General features: G+C 41.3%; 2 protein-coding genes across 2 annotated transcripts; one reads left to right on the top strand and one right to left on the bottom strand.

Annotated features, from left to right (window-relative positions):
- Positions 1-212: 212 nt before the first annotated feature.
- Positions 213-5,836, bottom strand: LOC102700012 (disease resistance protein RGA5-like). The gene is made up of 5 exons (XM_040519869.1): positions 5,684-5,836; positions 4,761-4,983; positions 3,876-4,678; positions 704-2,968; positions 213-547 (listed from the first exon to the last, which is right to left on the bottom strand). Exons 3-5 carry the CDS (start codon positions 4,625-4,627, stop codon positions 340-342), a joined length of 3,225 nt encoding a protein of 1,074 aa, XP_040375803.1. The 5' UTR covers positions 4,628-4,678; positions 4,761-4,983; positions 5,684-5,836; the 3' UTR covers positions 213-339.
- Positions 5,837-9,176: 3,340 nt separating this feature from the next.
- LOC102705295 (malignant T-cell-amplified sequence 1 homolog) lies at positions 9,177-13,590 on the top strand. Its single transcript, XM_006644058.2, has 8 exons — positions 9,177-9,280; positions 11,269-11,350; positions 11,442-11,509; positions 11,609-11,706; positions 11,917-12,053; positions 12,666-12,733; positions 13,052-13,115; positions 13,332-13,590. The coding sequence occupies exons 1-8, from the start codon at positions 9,270-9,272 to the stop codon at positions 13,347-13,349; spliced, it is 546 nt and encodes a 181-aa protein (XP_006644121.1). The 5' UTR covers positions 9,177-9,269; the 3' UTR covers positions 13,350-13,590.
- The last annotated feature ends 282 nt before the right edge of the window (positions 13,591-13,872 follow it).

Genomic DNA, 13,872 nt, shown 5'->3' with positions numbered 1-13,872 from the left:
ACGAAAAACTTATATGTAAAAGTTTTATTTATAAATTATTTTTTATTTATAAATATATCATTTGGCTCCTAAAAAATACGAAAAGATCGCAGCCTATATTTTTCGTTTATATTGGACAATAATGATATTTTTTTGGTTTCTCCAGTCAATACATAAACTTTTATATTTTTCGATTAATATGAAAAGTTCCAACTATTTTGTTAACATGGGATTAACGTGAAAGCTTATAAAAACAATCCAAATAGTATACATAAAGAAATGTGTGTAATCGTTAGGGTCGTACACACTTGCATCAAATCTGTAGTAAAAAGACAAACAATCATTGGACGATCGAATTTTCTATATATAAAAACCAAATTTTCGTTGCCAGTCGACGTGGTCGATATTAATGCTAGGAATGCCAGGGTGCTTGCTGATTGCCCTCCTCAACTTGGCTTCCGCTGACTCCCTGTGCCCTCGTGCTTCTTCATCGGTCTGTCCTTGGCCCACCTCAGCATGTCCTTGTGTAACATAGTCATCGTCTGAGTTCCAAACCTTTAGCTTTTTTCTGACATGCAAAACAAGAAATGTTATTAGTATATGTTTAATCAAGTATTAACTATTATAAATTTAAAAATAAAATTTAAATCTTTAGAGCAATTTTCATATAAAAAGGTTTTTTACGAAATAAACTATTTAATAGTGTATTAAGAAGCATGCTCACGGGGAACGCTGTAAGAACTCCCAGAACGAGTAGTTTTGAACGCAGCCATTATCCATTCCCGGTGCTTCTCCGTCTTCTTCCTCGATCTGTTCTTGACGCTCATTAACATGCCTTTTGGTACAATGAAACTCATTTTCAACGCTCTGTGATTCCTTGTCGATCTGTCCTTGGCCCTCCTGAACATCTCCTCCGCTAACATACTCATTTTCCACACTTCGTGATTCTTCGTCGGCCTGCCCTTGGCCTTTCTCAACATCTCCTTCGCTACTCCGTGATTCTTCGTCGCTCTGCCCTTGTTCTTCCTCAACATCTTCTTCGCTATTTCGTGATTCTTCCTCAACATCACATGGACTAAGTAATGCAACTTGACTTATTCGTCCAGAAAACGATCTCCTGGACATTGGTAGGGGTCGGCTTATATGGGCCGAGAATCTCATAAGGCTAGTTAGGTGATCGATGCCGTCCAATATTTTGTCATCCACTCCATGCAGGCAGTCTTCATCGAATTGTATATCCATAACCCGCAGTTTGGGCATCGAGTGTGACTCAAATGTCAAACATGGCACCTTGTGTCTGAACCAAAATTCCTCGAGATTTTGGAATGTCCCACTGCAAACGAGGGCATCTTTCTCCTTGACAACCTGAACACTCAATTTAAGTAGGAGGAGACAAGGCAATCTTGCAAGAATATCAAACCCATCCCTTGAGAGCTCATGAACACACATGATCAGGCTTCTGAGCTTGTTAAGTGGGGCGATCCAATCCGGAACACAGGAGAAGACTTCGAACACATGAAAATGAAGTCTGCGAAGATGGTCTGGAGGAGGGTACCAATGGCTCAGAAGGTAACCGACATCATGTGAGTAACCATTGTTGCTAAGAATCAGGGACTGGAGGCTGTACCTTTCAAGTTTCTTGAGAGATGAGATCAGTGAAACAACCTCATCTCTTGACAAGTGAAAAGTCACAGCAAACTCGAGCTCTCTTAGATTTCTCAGAGAGCCAAGGGCCTCATACAACTCTATTGGCGTATCATAATTATTTGAGACCTTGAGAGTTCTGAGGGCTACCATTTTGTCTATGCCATTGGGAATCTTTGCATGTTTAAAAGCAAGATGTGACATCAATTTCAACTTGCAAACATCTGATGGAAAATTTCTTGCATTCTCGTCCATATCTAACGTCTCCAGATATTTTAGTCCTCCAATCTTTTGCGGAAGTTTGCATGGGATTCCTCTCATCTTAAGATATCTTAATTGGGAAAACCCACATATATGAGTTAAATTATAGCTATCAGTTCTAGTGTTTGAGTATTTGTCTTCAAGCTGCAGGATTCTCAAGTATTCAAACTTCGATATGTCAAGCATGCATTGAATAGGACCCCAAAAGCTAATTGATCGGGCTTTGAAGGAAACTGATCTCATCAACTCCAAGTTTTTCTCTGTATTTTTAGAATGTTCGTTGAAGTGAATGGTAAATCGACGTGCATCACAAGATCCTCTCATAGTGTTCTGATCATCTAATATAGCAATGAAGTTTTCTTCCATGGACTTTGATATGATAAGATCAAGCATTAGATCATGCACTCGACAAGATATCACCATTCCGCAATCATCGATATCATCAGGGTGGATTAGGCTTCTGTTTATCAGATTATTAAAGTATCTTTCTGCAATTTCATACGGAGCACATCCAAACTTCTCGGTAACTAGACCTCCAGCTATCCATTGTCTGATCAGATCATCCTTGTGAATTGATGAATATTCTGGAAATGTACAAAGATATAATACACAAGTCTTAAGATCTGGACCAAGATTGTTGTAGCTAAGGCTCAGAACATGTCTCATCCATTGTAGATTAGGAGTTGTTTCCAACTCATAACCTAGAGAGCTCAGTGTTCTCTCCCATGTCTCAATCATCATGTTTCCTTGAGGATCTTGACTAGCCAATAAGTTAGCAATACTAATTATTGCTAACGGCACCCCTACACACTTCTTCAAAATTTCCTCCGATACTTTTTTGAAATGCTCGGGGCAAGTACCATCATTATTGAAAGCTCTTCTGAAGAACAATAGTCTTGAGTCAAGATCATTGAGTGGTTCAACCTTATAAATTTGTCCATAAAGATTCTGACAGCATACTCTGCCTAGATCCTCAATACATGTAGTTATCATTATCCTACTGCCGTTATTACCATTTGGAAAAGCACAACTGATTCTATTCCATGCTGCTTCACTCCAAATATTATCGATCACAATGAGATACCTATTTCGCAAAATGGAACAAAACAATGAGATACCAGTCAAGAGAATTTACGAATATAATTAGTTTGCAGTTAACTAAATTGTATAAAATGTACTAAATTCGAAAAATACAGCAAAAGTTAACATTTTTTTTATTCTGGTGGTTTGAATTTATTTTCATTGAATCCTCTAAAAATGAAAAAAAAAAGTTCATTTTATCCCCCCAAACTAATTGATTGGGTCACTTAATCCGTTAAAGTATTTTTTGGCTCATTTTACCCCCTAAACTATTGAAAAATAGTTTGCTTCACTACTTAACATTTCTCTTTGGGGCTATTGTTAATACAAGTTGTGTTTTAAGCTGAATTTTTTTAGGGCCATAGATGACTCCATTATTTAAAAATATTTTCAGTTTTTTCATGACTATTTCCTTGATCTTTAAAATATTGATGTTCGAATCAATCGATGGTATTTCCAACCTATGTAAACAGTTTTAAAAAATTCTAGAAAATTGGTGAGATGTAATTTGTAATGCATCTAACATCCAAACAAAATTTCAGTACAGACTATGACTAATATAGAGAGAAGCTAAAAATAGAACTAGTGTTAAAGAGTAAAGTGAACCGTTTTCAATAGTTTCAGTGGTAAAATAAGCAAAAAAAAATTAGTTTAGGGGGCTAAGTGCTCCAAAAAAATAGTAAGGGGGAGTAAAATGAACATTTTTCTCTAAAAATTGCTAAAAAAGCTATATTAAATTTACAGTGCTACATCAAAATATCCTCAGCAATTATATACCTTATCATGTATCAATTAGTTGGTTCCATGTCGTTAATTTCATTTAGCCATCTATAACTACAGCCCATGAAGAAGTCTTTTCCTAGAAACAAAACAAAAAAAACAAGCATTTGCATGGATAACAACAGACGTACCTCTGTTCCTGGAGGCATCTTTTAATTTCGGTGATGAGAGCATACTCATCATCCAAAGATTCTTGAGTTTTGAACCCTACCTCTGAAAGTATATATTGGAAAACCTTGTTCATGCTTGGATTTTGAGGCAAGGACACAAAAGCTGAACAACTAAATACCCCTTTTATTCCCAGATATACTTGGTTGGCAAGGGTAGTCTTGCCAACACCAGCACATCCCACGATGGACACCACCTTGAGTTTCTGCTCTTTATCCATTAGCAAGCTTGTGATCTTCTGTTTTGGACGGAGAATGCCTACAAGGCTATCTTCCTCGTCATTTGGTGCTAGTTGCTGAGGATTGCTGGCCACATCATCAGTGGATACAACCTTATTAGTGACAAGCTCGCTGAGCTTATACCTGTCACGTCGCTCCATCGCATCTTGAACATGAACCTTAAGTTCCTTAATACGTTTAGCAATGTCTCGGCGCTTGATCTTTGGCCACTTCAACATAATTTGGTCCATGCAATCCTCCATGTCGTAAGCAAGTTCTTGCACCTTGTTCCTCCACGCCTTCTCTTCAGCATCAAGCACTTCCTTGTTTGCCAGCATGATGAGCAGAGTATCCATGCTGCTCATCTCGTCATGGAGATATTTGATGTCATCCTTCGCACTTTTCTGCAGTTTGTACTCTTCACACAGCAGGGCAATGAGTTTCGGGAGTAGGAACTTCATCACTCCTACTGAAGCACTCACTGCGATGGCCGCCATTTGTAATTGACACCAAGTCGCCGGGATTAGCCAAAGAGAGGTGCACTTTGTCTATAAGAAGTGAGGACAGAGAAGTAAAGACGAAATTCCTAAGTATAAATAGACGAAGATCACAACAGGCGTGGGCATGTACCTTTGTACGAAGGGGCAGATCCAGGAAAAAATAATAGTGGGGGCTGAACAAAGTGGGCCAACGTAAATTGAAACATGTCTCACAAGTAAATAGGCAACATGTCTAGTTCAATGTACACAATAATCGAATTAATGGTATGTAGGGAATTTTGTCCATACCCAAAATGATGTCTAATAGATAATGTGTGACCTCCAATTGCCCCTTATTCTTCATGAGTAGTAATCTATACAAAGAAAATGACAATTTGAGCAAGCCACACAAGCTTATCCACATCAAAACTAGACAACGAATTCCATGGATTAAGAGACGACATGCATACTAATAAGTAATAACTCTGAACTAACTCCACTAAACCAGTGATCCATTTCAACCAAAATGGCATCAATGGCTGCAACAAGATCTCAGCATGATAGTTATCCTTATTTGTTACCTTGTGCCTTCCATGGGCGGATCCACAGTGTAACGAGTGGGGTCCGCATACTTCACTCAAATTTGATACTTAGTGTATTATTAATGTGTAATTAAGTAAAAAAAATTAGTATACTAACAATTCTAATAAGGTGCCCCCACTTAATTTTTGGGCTAGATCTGCCCCTGATGCCTTCGACAGTTCGACATGTAGATTTCCCTCTTTCATTTACTTCCTTGTCCATTTTTGTCACTTTAACTCATGTTCTTTTTGACATGTTGACAATCTAAAGATATATCGAAAAACAATTATAAATTTCAATCACTACCTCATTGAACATTTGAACTTGATATGTTAACACAAATTGACAGTTTGACACATATCAAACATTTGAACTTGATCTGTCAACACACATAAACACATTGAAAGTTTGACACATATATGATATCAGGATAATCTATTAGTAGAATAGTATTAGAGGATTGACTAATGACTATTGAGGTTAAGGTTATACCAATTCAATTTGGATCACTGGTTTAAACTGAAGCATCGAACTGCTGGGCTGCTTGCTCTGCTGCACACTGAGACCGAGCGCCACCGCCGCCGGCGCGGGCGCGCGGCACCCTCGACCGAGCGCGGAGCACCTGTGCCGCCGCCCAGCCACTTGGCCCACCTCCTGGATGCCTTGCCGCCAGCCGCCGCGACCCGGTTCGGCTACGCCGCCCGCCCACCTGCAGCCTGCTCGCGGGCTCGCAGCTCTGGCAGCTCGGCAAGGCCGCCTCCTGGCTGCTGCCCTGCTTCCTGCTTGGCGCTTGGCGCTTGCGGGTTGCCGCCTGTGGCTGCGCGCACTCGCCCGCCGCCCACCCGCCGCGCCGCCGCGGGCGCCCGTTGTCTCTGCTTGCCGACGCCCGTTGTCTCCACGCGCGCCGCCGGGTAGGACTGACCGACTGGGAGCAGGGACTAAGGCCTTGTTTAGTTCGCACAAAGATTTCGCAGAAATATTATATTAAATTTTTGGACACTTAAATAAAATATTAAACATAAATGAATTAAAAAACTAATTACACAGTTATAAAAAAATCTTAATATGAATCTTTTGAGCCTAATTAGTCTATAATTAGCCATAAGTGTTATAGTAACCAACATGTGCTAATGACGGATTAATTAGGCTCAAAAGATTCGTCTCGCGGTTTCTAGGCTAGCCGTGAAATTCGTTTTTTCATTCGTGTCCGAAAACCCCACCAATATCCGATCAAACATTTGACGTGACACTTCTCCTAAAAAATTTCTCAATCTAAACACCACCTAAGAGCATGCTGACCGGAAAAATCTAAATTTGATTATTCTTATTTGTACGATGATCTAAAACATTTTTCTTCTCCGTATTTTTTTTTACTCTATCAGATCATCTATATATGACATCTTCATTTCACTTAGAGAGATCAGTTTATCTCTTTTAATATAGATGATATTTAAAATTAGATGATAGCATAACTGCTCTGTTGAAGCTTATTTTGTAGCATTTATTCTCTATTTTATAGCTGGGATGCTCTAGGCTAATTAGGTAACTAGTGCTAGTAGGCCGGAAATGCACCGTTGCGCACTGTTCAATGAACCGTGGAGTGGAGAGACGGACGGAAACGGAAATTGTCAACAAAATGACGGTGCCGTGAAGGTCCGTACTCTGCCGTTCCCCAACCCTTGCACGGGAAGGGTTCAACGGAACTGGGCGGAGGAATTTGCCATTTTGTCAGTAAACTTAGAGGTTGTTTAGACTTGTCTAAGATGTTTCGACACTATTTTGAGTATTAATTATAGACTAATAAAAAATTAATTTTATAATTAAGAGCTAATCCGTAAGACGAATTTTTTAAGCCTAATTAATCTATAATTAGAGTATATTTACTGTAGCATCGCATAGGCCAATCATGAATTAATTAGGCTCATTAGATTTGTCTCGCGAATTAGTCTAAGATTATGAATGGGTTCTATTAATAATCCATATTTACTATTATTTATAATAAGTGTCCAAATATATCTGCTTAGTGACTATTTCGTAACACGAATCTACGTGTGAAGTGCATGACCGGTCTGACATGAACGAAGGATGGGTGGTGACGTGCTTTCTTAGCAGTATAGATTTGTTAGCTGGTCAACGATAAAAAGACGGAATTATCCCTAGGCAAAATAACACAAGGCAGAGGGTGTGCGCGTTCATGGCCGGCAGCGACCTCCCCAGCCGGCGAGTTCCCGATCGAGGACCGGCTCCCCACGCCGCCGCCGTGGCTGAGGCTCCTCTCGTGGCTTCTCCGGCGGCTCCGGACAGTGCAAAAAAAATATAATTTGCATAGAATTCCATCTCCCAAAGTTATGCCATGTTTAGTTCATAAAACAAAAATTTCCACGATGTCACATTGAATTGAATGTTTGAACACATGTATAGAGTATCAAATATAGGAAAAACTAATTATACAGATTGTGTATGAATTACGGGATGAATCTTTTAAGCCTAATTGTGTCATAATATGATAATATGGTGCTACAATAAATATTTGCTAATGACGGATTAATTAAGTTTAATAAATTCGGCTCGCAATTTACTGGCGGCGACCTCCCAGTGGTACTCCTCGGGGACGAGGTACATGACGGCGAGCCCCACGGCGCAAACCCGAGCACACGTCGAAGGTGCCCGGGTCGGTGGCCGCCAATAGCACCTCCAGGCTCTAGCTCCTTCGCCTTGGACAGCAGCCCCAGCCGTTCCACCGACGACGCGATAGCCCCATCCGCCCCGCCGCTGACAGGAGGCCGGCCTTCTCCGCCTTGGTCAACAGATGCAACTTCTCCACGTTCGTCAGCAGCTTCACCAGCGCCGCTGCCTTCCTGCTCGTTGTCTGGCACAGCCCCAGCTCCCCTATTGGGAAGTACAGCGTCGTCCCGGCCTGCACCACCGTAATACGGCCGCTCACCACCGTTAGCTCTTACAAGTTACAAGCTTAGATGCCATGGAGCAAAACAACCAAATTCAAGGATGTAACAATCACGTACCCTTCTTATACCGATGGCCGAGTTTCTGGGTGACCATGGCGGTGACCTTAGGAAGGCCTAGGCGTGGACGGGAGGCTGGGGCTCATGATGGTATGTGTTTTGATAATCAAACAAGAGCTAATTAAGCTCTATATACAACATGAAGACATCAAATCGATTTAACATCACACACGACCAAATTAACAACCAAGTTAATGCATTCATGCATGCATGCAACCAAAACTTCACCATGATGCGTATAACTACGTCGTCTCTGCATGAATGAAGACGGTGAATAACGAGAAGCGTGGCTGGCCTATCTCAGCTGATGCTGGCTTGTGGTGGCGCGTCGTCGGCGGCGGCAGCCCAGAGGTCAAAGCCAACAACGACATCGTCACGCGGCTAGGTGGGGCATGGCACCCCTGTCATGGAGGGGTCAGCGACGTTTTGTCCGGCGAGGCAGCACGCCACAGAGGCTTCAACAGGGTGTAATCCAGCGACGTGGCGCCCTGCAGAGGACTCATGGGGCATAGTTCGACGAAGCAGCCCATCGGGGAGGACTTGACGGGTGTAGTCCAGCGACGCGGGAAGAGAGAAGAGGAAGAAGAGAGAGAGGAGAAGAAGGGAGAAGGATAGAGAAAAAATAAAAAAACCTGACATGTGAGACTCACCTAATGTCACGTCAGTAAAACCAATCTAATACTGCCGGAGTAACCTTCTATAACGAGTTTAGAGGTACATATTTCTTATATTTCGGTTAAAAAACGAAATTAGACCGGCCTTAAAGTTGAGGACCTTTGTGTGGACTTTTTCCGAACTTAAAATGGGCCAACCGAACAGCAAGCGCATTCCATGATCGGTCGTTAGGATGGCCCAGTACCCCCACGGTTTAAGCCCATTTGGTGGGAACGGGTTTTGCGCTGGTTTGGGCCGAAATCGCACGTTGGTTGGCTCCGCATCTCTCCTTCTCTGCCGATCCCAGCCTCCGCCTTAGGTTAGGTTTCACCTCTCCGCATCTCCCCATCTTTGTTCGCACCGCCGGCGAGCAGCGGCAGAAATCTCCTCCCAGCGCGACCATGTTCAAGAAGTGAGTCGTCCTCTTGCACCCCCCCCACCTTTCTCCATCTCCCCAGCCCCGCAGCCTCTCTACTTTCCCGTGTCGTGATTTGATCTGTTTTCGTGCTCTACCGTACCGCCGATCTGATGATTCATGGGATCGATTTATTTGTTTGTTTGCTGAGCCGATGCAGTAGATTGCGTTAGTAGAACAGCTGAACGGGGCAATGGGGGATCTGCGTAGAGACCTGCTAGTTTCGTTTGCCGCTGAACAACGGGACATTGAGCAAGAGGAGAGATGGAGCTTTCTGACTATTCGTACGACCGTGCTAATGAGGGTTTTGACTGTATGGTAGATTCTTACGAAGCATTTGCGGTTGGATAGTTTTATGCGTCCACAAGTAAATGTTTGTGTTTCTAGTGGTACTGCTACCAGTGTTGTTCCTCGGAATTTTAGATCTCTTTGATGAAATAATTGCTGTCTAGTGATGACTGTAGCTATCCTGTTGTGGTAGAGTGTACGTTGGATTCAGGAGTATCGTTGCTCCCCTAGAGCATCAAGTAGTGGAACTGCATTTTTTTTATTGAAAAAAGCATAGGTTCAGTAAAGGACAGATTAATTATCATCTACTCAAGTTCCTCTTGGCGTGCTATTTGCTTCACTGGTGCGCCCTGGTCCTTCTTGTCTTTGTTTCCTCATGTGCCTACTCAGGGCCGTCGATAGGCAGGTGCGAGGTGGGCAACCGAACAGGCCCCCAAAATTCATGGCCCCCACTTGCATCCCTTAGCTCAGTACTATTTAGAAGTGGAAACGGTTTGTCTCTTTGTATTATGTATTCATCTCGGCATCTCGCATCATCGTGCCGACGCGTTCAGCCGTTCACACGCCCTGCCACCCTCTCGTAGACTCGTATATGCGTCGTCGCCGACAGGCAACAACAGCAGCAGACCAGTGCCCAGCAGCAGTGCGCTAGTGCAGCACGGGCGGAGGTCACTTAGCTTCCAGCGGTCCAGCCATCCAGGTGACAGCTTCGTCGCCAATTGCCGGCAACAACAGCTGCCCATCGACGCCTCGACGGCCCTGAGCGTGAGCAGCACAGGCTGCACCTGCACAACACACACATTGACATAAACATCATGAGAACCTCAGTTACAGCGATCCTCATTCCCCAATTTGATTGCTTGAACGGAATTTTAATCTTCTGTGAATTGTGTGTTGGTAAATTGGGATGTAGCATGTAGGATTTACCTATATAAAGGGCCCTAATTAATATTTCGAACTGGAGCCCCTAATTTCTGGAGACGGCCCTGTGCCTACTAATGCTGGTTGTCTCTTTCAATTCTCATTACTTTGTTGCTGTGTTTGTTTGCTGAAGAAGCTTATTTGAAACTTATTTGAAAGGGTGGTAGAGTAGCCTCTTAGTCAAACCCTCTAATAAGGATTATCAGATTATCTCTTTTCTAATGGCATAACTTGGCTATGTTCTTTTAGAGTGCCTGCAGTTTCTAGTTACAAGGGGGTAGATTTGATTTTAAAGCTTCTTTTACTATCTTACTTTCCTTGAACTACATTGCATAAAACTGTTGTGATATCTGTTTTCACTTCACTAACGTTAACTTTTATTCATAAATTTCTGGTTATTTATATATTTCATGAATCAGTTTCAACGTAGACTATACTCTAGCCAATGTGTGCCAGATTAATTCTTGACACCTCTGTTTCCAGATTGTTTAATTGCTTTTTGAATCAACCAGTCCTATGAAAGAAATACTAAGCAATTGACATGCAAATTTGAATCTTTGGCTCCTGTGATGATTGAATTATTCACAGTTGTTTCTCGAATGTTGCAACTTACAAGCATATGATATCATGATTTGGTGGTTGCTATATTGGGAAATCTCCAATTAACTATGATGGCTGTATAGGATTATATAGGCTGTATTCAATTCAAGACTTATATCTCATATGTTGCACATTGTTTGGTAAAATAACAAATCCTTATGTTATTCTATATCCAGGTTCTCTTTTGAAGATATATCTGCGCAGAATCAAGTCAAGGCCTCTGTACAGCGAAAGATTAGGCAAAGTATTGCTGATGAGGTTCTGTTATGACAGCAAATTTGTATCTCCTTCTATTTCTTACATTTCAGTTGCAGATTCTGCTGTTTAGCTGATATTGACTCTGTTGCAGTACCCTGGCCTTGAACCTTTGCTAGATGACTTACTTCCAAAGAAGTCGCCTATGATTGTTGTTAAATGGTTAGTAATTATCTTTCAGATCAATATGCTTAGTTAGCAATCATTTGCTAGACTATACTATTTCAATGTGCACTGATCACAGTTGGTTCCTTTCTTTAGCCAAAACCATCTGAATCTTGTGGTGGTGAATAATGTCCCACTGTTTTTCAACATCCGTGATGGTCCTTACATGCCAACCTTGCGCCTTCTTCATCAGTGTAACCTTCTTCATTCCTCTTTACTGGAGTGACATCTGCACAAGTTCTTCTTCATGATTTTAATCATTACTTCACAATATCTTTGCACATGCATATGTATTAGACTCCAAACATTGTAAATGTTTACCTGGTGGAGAATATAAATTATAATCGAAATTACACTAGTTACAAAAAAAAAAACATGAAATCCTTGCCCTTTCATTTGATCAGATCCTGAGATCATGAAGAAATTCCAAGTGGATAGAGGTGCTATCAAGTTTGTTCTCTCTGGTGCAAACATAATGTGTCCTGGATTGACATCTCCTGGAGGTGCCTTGGATGATGAAGTTGAGGAGGAAACACCGGTGGTAAAGGACTTGCCCATATACCTTATTCATCGATCTGTAAATACATTAAGAATTATTATAATCCGCAGGCAGCCATAGCATGTTTATATCTTAGTGTTAGATGTACCTATTTTCACTAGTCTATCATAAGACGATACTCCCTTCATCCCAAAATGATTGTCGTCTTATAGAAAAACGAAAATCCTGAATTGATTGTCGTATTTGAGTCGAACGGATGTCTTCACTTGGGAGCGATGCAGACGTTTCCTTGGTTTCTGCTGAAAAAAATGTGTCGCCGTTGGCCGATCTCATGCATGCAAACCACGACGCCATGTGTGCAACGATTAAAAGAACATGCAGAACGATGCATGCAACATGAATGCAAAGCACAATGCAACCCCGCAGGACACAAAGCGACAGAGCACCCTTATTGATGAGGCTTTTATCTCTGATGACAAAGGTTATGTTGTCTTTGGTCTCCGTGTGCTATACTTATACGACGATCATTCTGGGACGGAGGGAGTATTTGTTTGATTTATGTATCATAGTTAACTTAACTTCATTTACAATCTGTCCTTCCTGAACATTCCAACTGTGAGGTTCATTTCTTTTATTCTACCAACCTCTTATCAGGCTATAATGGCTGAAGGAAAACAACATGCATTGGCGATTGGATATACAAAGATGTCAGCAAAGGACATGTAAGATCTTTATTCAAGAAATCATCACTAATGACTACTTCATGGTCTGTAAATTACAGTTTTGCAGTTGAAAACCTTATACTGTGCTTGTTTCTTCACTATGTTTTGAGGGTATGAGTATCCAGTCAAGTTCAATATGTTGGAAATGTTTACTATGTATTTGCAATGAGTTCCTTTTGATTGCATGCCTCAAATTTTTCTTTCATAGCGTATGAAGCATTTCTTGGTGTAGCAATCTTGTGCTAACACAATAGACATTCTTTGTTAGTAAAACTTCTTGTGTTGGCTTACTGACAATAATGTTCCTGAATTTTGTAGTCGGACTATCAACAAAGGAATTGGAGTTGATAATATGCACTATCTAAATGATGGCCTGTGGAAGGTACTATGCTCTCCCGATGCATCCTCTTATTACCTCCATTTTAGTAACAAATGGAATCATTGTATTAGAAGTAATTTTGCTATTATTATGTCTGGAACCAAGCAACTTGTAATGTAATACTGAAAGACATTGTGCTTTATATTGCTCAGGAATTTGCTAATCAATTCCTTTTTTATTTAAGATTTGATGATGCTAACTATATTTCCTTTTTGACAGATGGAACGGCTCGAATAAGTTAAATCCACTGAGGGAAGCATAATTTGCTGCATGGCCATGTCGGAATATAATGAGTGCTGGAATTATGTATCTAGGCATCTGGTGTCTTGTAAGCAGATGAAATAGCCAGCAGCACCATGTGCCTCGAGTTTACTGTAACCATCAAGTTTTGGAGATGTGTGGCAAAACACTGATTGATAATACAGTGCTCAAACGCTTCAGTTGGTATTTTCTGCCCAGATCATTCTAAAATACTGGTGACCTTTTTCACTAGCTAATGATTTGCGCTTATACCGTAGGTTTCACCTGTTTTTTTTTCCTTGTTCTATCGCGAGGCATGACATTCAAAATTGCTAGGCGGAATGAATAAGCTTTTGTTCTTCTAGGATTCATACATTCACTGTAGATGATTAATTTTTGTATCGTTTCCATCTCATACATACTAGATTCTTTAGTAAACAATCAACGCCTATTAATGACGGTCTGCAATTCACCCAATTCGCCTGAGCTTTTGTCAAACCGGTCAGAATTACAGGGTTAC

This window comes from Oryza brachyantha, chromosome 1 (assembly GCF_000231095.2).
Source record: "Oryza brachyantha chromosome 1, ObraRS2, whole genome shotgun sequence".
Classification (NCBI taxonomy): domain Eukaryota; kingdom Viridiplantae; phylum Streptophyta; class Magnoliopsida; order Poales; family Poaceae; genus Oryza; species Oryza brachyantha.
The sequence above is the reverse complement of the archived record's forward strand: the minus strand, read 5'-3'. Positions and strand labels throughout refer to the sequence as shown.